This window comes from Monodelphis domestica, chromosome 3 (assembly GCF_027887165.1).
Source record: "Monodelphis domestica isolate mMonDom1 chromosome 3, mMonDom1.pri, whole genome shotgun sequence".
NCBI lineage: Eukaryota > Metazoa > Chordata > Mammalia > Didelphimorphia > Didelphidae > Monodelphis > Monodelphis domestica.
This window is the reverse complement of record NC_077229.1, coordinates 223,201,611-223,214,538: the sequence shown is the minus strand read 5'-3', so window position 1 is coordinate 223,214,538 and position 12,928 is coordinate 223,201,611. Positions and strand designations below refer to the sequence as shown.

At 34.3% G+C, this 12,928-nt stretch overlaps 1 protein-coding gene across 4 annotated transcripts in view; it reads right to left on the bottom strand.

Annotated features, from left to right (window-relative positions):
* The window catches only part of CARMIL1 (capping protein regulator and myosin 1 linker 1), a 395,350-nt gene that overhangs the window by 147,970 nt on the left and 234,452 nt on the right, over positions 1-12,928 (bottom strand). For all 4 annotated transcript variants that reach the window (XM_001366559.5, XM_007487849.3, XM_007487850.3 and 1 more), the window contains exons 10-11: positions 6,111-6,199; positions 4,890-4,984 (exon numbers count right to left, since the gene is read on the bottom strand). In XM_001366559.5, the coding sequence (XP_001366596.1) occupies positions 4,890-4,984; positions 6,111-6,199 (184 nt within the window). The remainder of the gene's footprint in view (positions 1-4,889; positions 4,985-6,110; positions 6,200-12,928) is intronic.

Sequence of the window (12,928 nt, the reverse complement as noted above, 5' to 3'; positions counted from 1 at the left end):
GAGAGAGAGAGAGAGAGAGAGAGAGAGAGAGAGAGAGAGACAGAGAGAGAGAGACAGAGAGAGGGACAGAGAGAGGGACAGAGAGAGGGACAGAGAGAGGGACAGAGACAGAGACAGAGACAGAGAGACAGAGAGAAGTTTTAGTAGAAGTATATTGAGACCAGAAGTCAAAGATCGGGGTTCTATTACTAATTCTATTACTAATCAGCTATCTATATAAGGCAATTTCAAAGGGTACCTAGTTGGGGGATCAGAAAAGGCATTTTACAAACCCAGGGGAACATTTTGAAAAATGCACAAAGACAGAAGGCAATGTCGGATTCATATTTTTGTCAAAAAAGGAAATTAACTTAGAAAGGTATGACCTATTCTTGCTGAAACCAGGCTATTTATTTTTATTACCACTTGCTTTTCTAGATGTTGATTGACCATCTCTTTTTGATAATATGTTATAAAATTCTTGCTGGAAATGAAGTCAAAGTCATTCATTGGTTTATCAATTTCTTTCTTTCTTTTTTTTTTTACTAGGGGGAGGAGTATGGGATAAAGAAAGGGAAATTTGCCCTTCTCTAGTCCTACAATATCTTTTGTTCTCTAATATCTTGTTCTTTCATTCCAGAATCAATGTATTATCTTTTATTTAAGAAAATTAATGTCTTAATTTTGTTTCCAGAGAATTTCATAATGAAAATTTTTAGAAAGAAATTCTAGAATTCTTCAGGCAAAATTTTCTAAAAGAAATATGAGCTTTTAAGGAAATATTTTATTTAGTTAGTCATGTTATTAAAGGGTCAAGCTAAGTCTTCAAAAGGTCAATTACCATAAGATCAGAAAAGGAAGAATAGAAAAATACACAAAATTTAGAATCTTAAGGGAACTCAAGAATGGAATGGTCAAAGGATGAAGAACTGTAGAGTCTAGACATAAATGAGATCCAAAAAAACAGTATTTCTGGCGAAATCGAAAAACAGTCTACTGTGAAATGATATAAAGAAATACTCAAAGAGGAAAGTAAAGAAAATAAGCATTCAAAGAAATCTGGGTTAAGGGGTTGGAGGATGGAAAAGCTTGAAACAAAGTTAACAATGGAAGAAAGGATCACTAAATCACTACATTTATATAAATGGTATGAGGCTGTTATGCCCTAGGAGGATTTTGGACTTTCTGAGCTTGTGGTAGCTTCTCATACTACATGGAACAATTCTATAATAACTGTAATTTTTATCAAATGATAGAACATATGATACTGATTCTATTAAAAAAGAGACAATACCTCCCTGCTGAGACTCTTTGTGGAAGTGACCAAGTCTTCACAGGCAAGAAGTATTTGAATTTTCACCATTAAGTTATGAAATATTAGTTTTTAACTTATGGGTATTTAGCACAGATAACAATGTCCCATGAGGAGTTGGTATCACTGTCCCTGCAAATGGATTTTCTGTTCAATAAGATTAGAGGCAGAACATAAAAAGTTTGGAAATTCTGAAGTTGGAATAGAGCAGTGAGAAATATGAAAATGGAGTCAAGAAGTATAGAAAGCTAAGTGGGCAAAGTCCCAGAATCTGTTGGACTAGATATATTCCCCATCATTCCATGTCCCTCCTGCCATTCTTCTTAGGGATCAACCAAAAGATTATTAAATATTTAGGTAACAGCAATGGGTAGGGTAACAACAATGAAGTGGTGAGACTCATGCAGAGAAGGTGGATCAAGGAGGTTCAGATAAAATAGGATAGATGTAGTAAAGAAGTACAAAGAGGAGAAAAAAGAGAAGCAGAAGTAGAGGAGGAGGAGCGGAGGAGGAAAAGAAAGAAGAGAAGAAAGGAAGAGGAAAAGAAAGAGGAGTAGAAGAAAAAGAAGAGAGGAGGAAGAGGAGGAGAAGAAAGGGGAGAAAGAGGAGGAGAAGAAAGAGAAGAAGGGAGAAAAGGAGTAGGACAAAGGAGAAGATTACACTAGAGAAGATGATAAAAGAGGATGAAGATGATATGAGTTTGAGCAGTAAGTGTATGAAAGGGGGAAAAGGAGGGGGATCAAAGGGATATTAATTTAGCTATATTATTCTCACTAAAAAAAAATATTTCAAACCAATAGTAAAACCATGAAAAACGTCATATGTTCTGCTAGTTATAAGAGAGAAAAACTGTTGGTAAGCAGAAAAAGCAAACTATAGAAAAGGGAGAGAATCCCTTTAAATTTAAAATAATGCCATATGTTAGGATGTAAGGCTTAAACAACAGCAGACTTTGTTTATTATTGGAGAGCTTTTGTAGACTACTTCAAATTCCGCTAATTCAGAAAGAGGATATTCAAGGATGATCTAATGATTTATCCTTCCTTATAGAAAGGGATTATTCAATATATGAATAGTGTAAACAAAATAACACTATTAAAGTCTGACTAAACATCATTGTGGTATGGAAATGGTAATCTAGGATCTTGGTGATAATGCCAGGGAAGCACAAGTACTGGCAGGTTCACCTCCATGCAAGGATATTGACTAACAGTTATGGGAGATTAAATGCCTGAAAAGTCATTTTTCCCCCTCAGTCACATATAATCCAACTTGAGATAGAAGACATAGATATATAAAAAGACAAAAATGTAAGGCACAAAATATGTGCCAAATTAAAAACAACCTCAATGAGAACAGAATTTTGAGATAGAGAAGGGGAAGGGAACAAGTACTTGCTAATCACCCACTATGTGCAGACACCACATTAAGTACTTTGCATTAAATATCTTACTTGATTTGCACAACAACTCAAGGCCATAGGTGTTATTAATATCTATTTGGCAGGTGAGAATACTGAGGCAAATAGAGGTAAAGATTTCCCCAAGGTCACATCACTGGTAAGTGACTCAGGCTGGATTTGAATTCAGATTCTAGGGCTGACTTCATGCACTTGACCACCTACTTGCAAGGCTGGGAGCACTGTGTTCTAGTGGTATTGAGAAAGTTGAAATGAAATAGGAGTTAAAAAGTTTTAAGGAATGAGGAGGCTCCATTCAGATAAAGTAATCAAAGGATTTAAACAAACAATTCTTACAAGAAAAAATACAAATTACCTATCACTAATACATATTTAAAAAAATGAACCCTTACCTTCTGTCTTAGAATTAATAATAAATAATTGTGCCAAGGCAAAAGAGTGGTAAGGACTAGGCAATTGGGTTAAGTGATTTGCTCTGAGTCACAGAGCTTGGAAGCATCTAAGGCCAGATGTGAACCCAGGACCTCCCATCCCTTGGCTTGGCTCTCTATTCACTGAGCTCTCTCTTGGCTCTCTATTCACTGACACCTACCTGTCACTCATAATAAGCATTTTATTTAGTGCATACTATGTACCAGATGCTAATCAGCAACCATTTAAAAATGCATCAAATCACTAATAATAAAACAAGTATATGGTTTCACTTTACATCCACTAAACGTGCAAAGCTGATAAAAGACAGAATTAAACTTGGATGTTCTGTGGGATCTGTGGGATGACCCCAACCCACCACTAGTTGGCACTGACTTTGGAATTTCATCTAGAAGTACTAGAGAAAAGGTTCTCGACTATTTATGCTTTTTTGAATAAATGATGCTACTAAGTACCTACCACAAGAAGGTCAATAACAGTAAGCAATGTCCCACAGAAAACCGTCTCAATAGTAGCATTTCTTGTGGAAGCAAAACTCAAGACGAAAAGCCACTGTCCATTAACTAGGAAATTTCTAACAAAACTCTGATATATGACTGTAATAGAATATAATTCCATTGAATAAACAAGTAATATGAGTTCAAATGAACATGAGAAGAACTACAGAAAATATTAAAGAACAATAAGACTAAAACCAAAAGAATGTTATACAAAATAACTACAATTAATTTAAAGAATATAGACAACTAGATGGCTCAGTGAATAGAACACAGGATCTATAATCAGGAAAACAAGTTCAAATCCAGCCTCAAACACACACTAGCTATGTGATCCTGAGCAAGTCACTAAACTGTCATTTAATTCACGGTAGAAGGAAATGGCAAATCACTCTTTGTTGAGAACACCCCAAGTACAGTATTGGAGCTTTGTAGCTCACAGGGTCAGGAAGAATCTGATACCAAATAATAATAACAAATGTGAGCAAAAATAAAAGACCTCTGGTCTCAGAATCAATGCAATGAACCATTTTGGTTCAAGAAAAGAGGATGAAATAAACTTCCTTTGCATTCAAAGAGAAGTAGGGATTAAGAGCACAAAATGATGAATATATTATGAGATACTAAACATGTTTGTTCTGTTCATCACTTTTGTTTGGCTGTCTTTCTGTTTTATTAGGATAGATTTGCTGAAGAAGGAATTTCTCCGGAAATAACTAATATAGAAAAAGTACATGTCATAAATATTATTTGTAAAGAATGAATAAGATAGAAAAATGCCAAGAATATGGGGTAAAGGCAATGTCCAATAGTTGCATTTTCAAAAAAGAATGAAAAGTGGGAATTACTATTTTCTCTTACTTATTAAAAGCTGTTTCATTATGATGGGTGAAGAGAAAAGAAAATAACAGAAGTGGAAAATACTAACAAAATATTCCCCTTTTAGATCTCTAAAAATTGAGTTAAAAAAAAAATAACACGCTCTCTTTCTGTCTATATCCATTTAAAAATGGTGTCTGGTTTATAAAAGAACCATGAAATTGACAATCATGGTCAACATTATTTTAATTACAGGATAAAGACAAGAAGGAAAATAATGATTCATTTTAAAATAAAGCCAATAACAATTGTATTCATGATACAAGAGAGTTTAGCACGTGATATTCCATTATCCAAGCAAAGCTGAGTAAAAACTCACTAATCCTCTTAAAACTCTGGCAATCAATGAAAAACTGAAATATTACAGTACCTCTATCCTCAAGTGGATTGCTAGCAAGGTTAATTGTGTGAAGTCCTGAGTTGGGATTATGGGCTAGGGCATTGGCCAGTTTTTGTGCAAAATCTCTGAAAGTGAATAAAACAAGTATGGATTAAATATTAATACAGAATTTAAAGATGTTAACACAACAACTGAAGCAGAGTGAAATCTGTTTAGGGAGTTCACAGTCTTAATGTTAGCCTATACCACATCCTAGTGAAGATTTGGCATATCACATGTAAACACATTTCCCCACTGGGAGACTTTGTAAACCTTCCTGTGGATTAGAAAAGGGTTCCATAGGATTAACTAGAAAGCCATTTTAAGAAAACGCAATTCTGCTGATGAAAAATGCATGAATTCTAAAAGAGAAATGATACAATCTAAAAACTAAAAAAAAAATACTTCCTTTAAAGTTTCTGATCTTTGGCATCTTATCCTTCCATTAAATAACCAATACTTGATTATGAACAAAGTAGCTACAGTACTGAACATAGATATGACTACTGCTACAAGTTTTTTTTTTTTAATTGTTTTTCTTTGGCTCTGTGTATGTGTATATGTGTGTGTTGTTCCATACTAAACCTGATTTTTCTCAAAATTATAGCAGGCTGATCACCATACTTTATTTCCCATTCCATGAACTCCTCATGAATGCAAAACTGATTGCCATAATTGTTGAGTTTAGGGCTGAAATTGTAGCTTTTGCCAGAACTATAATTTATCATAAAATCAAGATCATTATTTTAGTTATGTTTAGTTTCAAATAAAGCATTAAATGTTTTGATTAAGAAACTCTCTCCTCTCACTTTGTAGTATTATAGCTCTTTGTCTACTCTAATATTATGACCTACACAGAGTCCATTTAAATGATGACTAATCATGAAATGAAGAATGTTTTACTACTGATGTACCATGGGAGAGGACCAGTGAAGACTCATCAACATAATAGAATAACTGAGAATGGACAAAATAGCAAGTGAACCCAAAGCACCAGGGGCCATCAAATACAAAGTGTTATATGGATTTAAGTGTTTAAGAATATTGACCCTCATGACACTGAGAGAAAGAATATGACTGATCTAATCCTTCTAAAAATACATCCCCTCTACTTGTAGGCTGAGAAACTTTTAAAACTCTGCACAGACTGAAGGTTTAAATAAAGGGGATGGGAGCATATTTTGAAAAAGAAATATTCAGGTAAGTACTTACGTTCTAAGCCCGGCATTTTCTAAAACCAATTCTTCCAATCGATTGGACCTACTCACCACTCTCAAGATTTGTTCGCAGACATCAGTGGACTGTAATAGAAACATTCTATGACTATTCCATAATGCTAAATAAAATGCTGTATTTCAAAGTATGTTAGTGGAAGGCACTATATAAATGTCAGATATTACTAGTCAATCATTAAAATCAATGTATGGATTATAAAATGGGACACAGTATTCTATCTAGATCATTAGTAAATTTCAAGTTTGATTGTTCTATGCAAAGAAGAGAAATGCAAATTAAAAGTCTTAGAATTCAATTTATGCCCAGACTACGAAAAATGGCAAAAGACAAAACATTTTAATTTAAATTTAAAAATGGGTAAATGTTGGGATAACTATTGGAAAATAAATACTCAAATGGCAGAGCTGTGATCTTGGCTGGAAAATTCTGGAAAACGAGTTGAAACTATACTAGAAATGTCATTGGACTCTAGGTACCCTTTGACTCAATGATATAGCGACAAGGCATATACATAAGAAAGTCAAAAAGGGAAACCTAATAGACACAGATATATAGGTATAGGTACAGGCATGAATGTACTAGTAAATGTTTAACAACAATACTCCGGAAAGGGTAAGGGGAAAGGAAATAAGTATTTAGATGATGCTTCCCAGGCACAATGCATTATTAACATTTTCTGCATCAATGTCTTATATCTAGACAATCAACCAAACAAATTAAGACCTGGTTTGGAGCATTTACTAATTTCCAAAGCATCACTTTTCAAAATAAAAATTTTAAATCTGAAGTAAGTTTGAGGTAGCTCCATCATACCTTTGGGCATGGGGAGGTATATGAATGTAGGTATATATACATATATGAATAAACTCATACATATATATGTGTTTATATGCATGCATGAATGTATACATATAATAAATATAGATACATATAAATATTTTAAAATACACACACACACACATATATAAGTGTCCAGAGAACAAGGGTCTTTTAAGTGACCTGATGCATGCACATGAGTTTAAGATATACTCTGAAAAGAAGAAAAATAAGAAAAGAAACACTTTTGTTTTTATTTTTGAGTTGCCATAACAATTTATTGTCTATGGCTGTTTTATTTGGGGATAGGGTGGGTGGGCAAAAATCTAGACTGATACTTGTGATAGTTTGGAGACCTCCTGGTGTACAATCTCCCTCTCCTGATAAAGATTGGTGGCAAACTCAAACCCAGTCAGCTGAATATTGACTCAGAAAACCACAAATGAACATTATATTTGTTGTATTGTACTTTTATTTATTTTGTTAAAATATTTCCCAATTCCACTTTAATTTGGTTTCAACCCCACTCTAGAATTTTTTGGACTGGAAGTTTGACATATCCAGTCTAGGGTACTCAGAGATTAAATGTCAGAGTCAGTATCTAGAAGATGAACTTTGGCTGAAATATGTTCCACTATAAGGCTGATCCTTTATTTATTACACCACACATTTTTTCTCAGTGTTTATGGAAATCCATTAAAAATTGAATATTTAGGACTATACAGAAAACAAAACAAATCTCTGTGTACCTCACTAAATGTGATAGCAAATGTGGCTTTTTTTTTTTTGGAAAACCATTTTAAAATGTAATGGTTCACTGCCTCATCTGATCACAAAGATCAAGGGACTAACAATTACTGGAACAATGCCTAGACTTGATTACATTCAGGCTAATTCTATTAGTAAATGTATTCTTTTGAAAAAACCTCCTTAGAAACACATACACTCAAGAAGAACTATTTCTTGACTATTGCCTGACTATTTCTATAGGCTGTCCTATTACAACCAAAAAAAAAAAATCATAATGCTATCCTATGGATTGTACTGCAATTCAAAGTGGTCTAATCACAAATGAATCAGGTGATATGGTGGTGAAAAATTCATTACATTTGACATTACACCTGCAAATTACATTATACTGATTATATCGATTCTCAAAGTGTCACTCCCCTTTACCAACTGATTCTTTGTCTTTATCATATATGTTGAAAGAAACTGTTTTTCTGTATTGCTGTGTTAAATTTCTTAATTCAGAATGACCTGATATACAGGAATTAATCTAACCTTTAGAACCAATTCTATGATTGTGTACTCTTCTAGGACTCCCATGATTTTGCCTTCAAGAATTACCTGAAATAAACAGAGCCCTAAAAGAATATATTTACTTAATGGGTAAAACAAAACATCAGGATATAAGGAATTAAAAAATCTTTTGTATAAAGTTAAGGCAATTTCTTTTTAAGGTTTTAGTGTTTAATCAGCATTATATGTAGAGAATTATTGCAGCCATACATTTATTCAACAAGTATTTACTGAATGCCAAGTGTGTAAGGTACTGTGAGTAATAAAAAGATGATTCAGACATGGCTTATATTTTCAAGGCTCATAGTTTTAAAAAAGAAGTGGATACAAACACATGACTATAATACAAAGTAGAGATACTAATACTAATTACTAAATTCTATTTACTTTGGGTAAACAAAAGAAAAAGATTGAATGGTTGCATGGAATGGACAGTCATTTTAGATGAAAGTCAATTCAAATTCAACAAATTTTTATTTAGTATCTAATACAGAACCATCTTTGCTTGAACACATAATATAAGAAGGCCCACATACAGAACATTGGGAAGGTAGTTAGAGACAGAATGGAAAGACCTTTAAAAATACTAAACTATGAAGTTTGCATTTTAGTCTACAGTCAGTAAGAACCATCAATTAATTTTGAAATGGGAGTAAAAGCCAGTTCAATATGACCATTTTAGCAATTTGATAAAGGATGAATTAGAGAAGATAAGGGAATTGGAGGCAGAAGGCTGGTTCAATAGATCAGATAACAGGAAGCATATGCAAATGAAACTGGAAAAACATTAAAAATTCTACATATACTAGTACAAGAAAACACATATAAATCATATGCAAAATGCTGGGATCAGAGTTTCATCTGGAGAAGACTTCTTGAATATAGGTGAGTTTTGAGCAAAAATATTTCTTTAAGAAAGTAATGAGTGCAGCCTGAGATAATTGGACATTCTGAGTGAACAGAGTGGAAAGGATAAAGCCTCAGAAACAATAATGAGCAATGTCGGGGGCAGGGGGGTGATAGTAAATGTATATTAGCTTTGGAAAGAGCAACAGAGAGAATCAAGAGATGAACTTGGTAAGGTAGAGGATACATTTAATATGAGTCTGAAAAAAGGATATAAGAAGAAACAAGGAGTCCCTATGGGTTTGGAGTACATACATGACCCAATAGTAGGTGTACCAAAATACTTCTCCAATTAAATTAGCTTGGAAGTAGACTATCCTAGCAGTTATGTCTAGGAAAGACTGGAACAGAAAAAGACTGGAAGAAAGATCAGCTAAGGAAACTAGTGATGAGCACATGGAGAGAGCAAAGGAGGAATCCAAAAAGGATGAAGGAGAAGAAATCAATAGATAATGACCTGATAGTAGAGGATAAAGTTAAGATTGAAGTAAAATAGTAACTGTAAGGTTGAGATCCTGGGGAACTGGGTTGCTTGTTTGTTCATTTTCAAAGAGAATCAATGATATCAGGAGGATAATGTCGACTTGCATGTGAGTTGAATTTAAATGAGGCAGAGTTTCATGAAGTTGTCAGCCTCACACTCTCTTCCAGTGTCATTAAAGTTTAGTGGGAAGACAAAAGTCAGGACTACTGGTAATGGCTCAGGATACAGTCTGACCAAGATCTAAGCACTCCATAGAGCCTGCTTCAGTTGCCTCCATGGTCACTGGGACAAACTGGTCTCATCTGCCCATTGTAACAGAAAAAGGCTTCAAATGGTTGGGGTAGACAGCTCCCTTAATTCACTGACATATTTGAATCCTATAGGTTACCTTCAACCTGTTTTAATCTGTCTGCTGAGATGGTTTTACCAGGCTGTGGCTACTGCACATGCTACAGGTTCTTGGAGTCACAGGAAAGAATTGGGTCAAAGGTAGAAACTAAGAGTAGATGAGCCACCCTACAAAGGGCTCAGCAAGCCCTCATACCAGAGGTACTAGTCCTCCCTACACATCTCATATGGGCATATTTGGTATCATTGACTATGATGGATTTTATATACTTAAACATGGAGGGGATTTCATTGATCATCTAGGCAAAAACTATTTTAAACATAAGGAAATTTATGAACAAATTCATTCACATTTAAATAAAGCATTTTTTTTCCTCAAAATATTTTACATGCCAGAATGTAAATTAAGATTTATGAAGTTTGTCCATAGGGATCAAAGATACTACATTTTTTAATTTAGTTGTAGCTAGGATTTGAATCCAGTTCACCTGATTCCAAATTTAACACATCTTCCACTGATGAGGACTTCCTAATATGGTTATATAGAAATTTTCAAAATTATTATTATTACTATAAACATCTTGAGGGGTTTTTTTTTGCTTCCCACCCCCTTCTTTAATACACTGTTAGGTTATATAATCATAAACATGATTGATGGCTCAAGTGGGTTTTATTATTTAACAATTGGAATATACTAATAGATTACTCTCCAAAAGGCTCCTACCAACTTGAAGTTTCTCTAGTAATGTAAAGAGGTATCTGGGAGGATTCCTTGTACACCTCCCAGTAATGAATTTTATCATATTTGTAACAGCATAAATTGTAAAACGATCTCCCATCAATTTAGATGGTTTCTCTAGGATAATGCAAATTCTTATAGAATAATAAGACCCTGGAGCTAATATTATCAAAGGAACAGTATGATCTTGAATGTTTTATGTTGATCTTAAGTCAGTGCTTTCCAATACTCATTCTTTCTCTTTTAGTTAATGCATATTCATAAAAATGAAGGGTAATATATGTATGCAAATTAAGTTCCTTCTTAACTTTATAGTGTACTGGGAAGGGCACTACAATGGAAGTTAGACATGAAATCTGATTTTTGTTTTGGTGTAAGTTACTATCCCTTTCTATACTTCAGTTTATTTGTAATTTGAGGAGCTGGAAAAAAATGATCTCTATGGAACTTTCAGTCTCTAAGTCCTATGACACTTTTTAATATTTTAAATCTCAAATAAAGGCATTGTAAGAAATAGTTTCTAAAGTTTCTATCCATGAATTAATGTTATTTGAATAATTCAAGAATGTGATAATTCTAATATTTTGCTGATACTAAAATAAAATTGCCCTAGAAATTATAGAAGGAAGCAAAATGATATAGTAGAAAGAAAATGATATAGAAGAAAGAAAGATATAGCTAAGTTTTGAAATCAGAGGGTCCAGGTTTGAATCCTAGCTGTTACTTGCTACCTTGGGTGAAACTTGGGCAAATTCAAGTCCAAGGTCTCATTTTCCTCATCTGTAAACACAGGGGATTGGATACGATGGCATCTAAGAGCCTTAAAGCTCTATAACAGGAACAGTTAGGTGACACAACAGATAGAGCACCAGACCTGGAGACAGGAGGACCTGGGTTCAAATATGGGTTCAGATACTTCCTAGGCATGTCACTTAAGCCCTATTGCCTGGCTTTTACCATTCTTCTGGTAAGGGTTTAAAAAAAAAAGGAATTGATACTAATACAGAAAGTAAGGGTTAAAAAAACAAAGCTCTGAAACCATGACCTCATTAAGAACCACAATTATAAACACTTCCATCTTCCCATCTTGCTTGTATATACCTTTCACCAAGTGCTTTGATATACACACACACACACACACACATATAAACATAAACTCATTTTTATTTTCATAACAACCCTAAGAGAGAGGGAGGATAGGTAGCATGTTAAAGATGAGAAGTTAAGTTACACTGATGAAGTTACGTAGCCAGTAAGTAATGAAGACAGTTGAAAATTCAGCTTTTCTGACATCTAATCTAGAGCTTGGCACAGGATGTGACATATAATAGGCATTTAATAAATGTTTATTGACTGACTGACGTTTGCCTTACTATTATTTTGGAAAAGAAAAGATATCAGGGCTTTCATTGGGGGATTCAGTTCTAATGGAAAGTGGTAGATTGCTCATATTGAATATGTTGACATAATCAAGGTTAGACTAAAGATGAGTCCAAGTCCAAAGCTTGGAACTTAATACATGCCTATTAGGACCCTTGTTGAAATTTAACTGTTTAAGAACAACTTAGGTAGCAAAAAGCAGTATGCCCCAAGGAGATTCTCCCCTTGGATTAGCATCAAATCTGCCCCTACTGCCAATCCCATTTTCCTCATTCCAGACATCACTGATGGGGTGCATCTGTTGCCACCTGCAGGCTCCAGACTGTCCATATGTTAGGCAAAACTCCTTTCCTAGCTTAAGCTATACAAGATGCTTCCTGTATTGAGACAAGAGTTTCCTCAGTTTCAAAAGAATTTTTGTCCCTGGTGCATTTTATACTACCATGTTTATGTTTTTACCAGTTACTCAGTGCCTCCAAGCACCTGTGAATTCTCTGGTTCTTTTGACTTCTATTCCTGCTCTATTTTGGTGCTGATTCCCAAGCATTCTAGGGGTTGAACACTCATCCCTGTACCCCTTCCCTGACTTTTGTTGCCAATCTAGCTTGGGTTTGTGGTCATGATTTCCTACTCTATTGCTGTGATTCATCAGTGTGTCTAGTTCTGACAAATAATTCAAATTTCCATTTCTACTTGTTTCAATAGGAACACTGATGAAACAACAATGCTTGGGCCAGTCACACTGGGAACAGGGAAATCAATTCATTAGAAAGCAGAATGATGTCTTAAACAGGCTTCTCAGCGAAAGTCATAAAACCT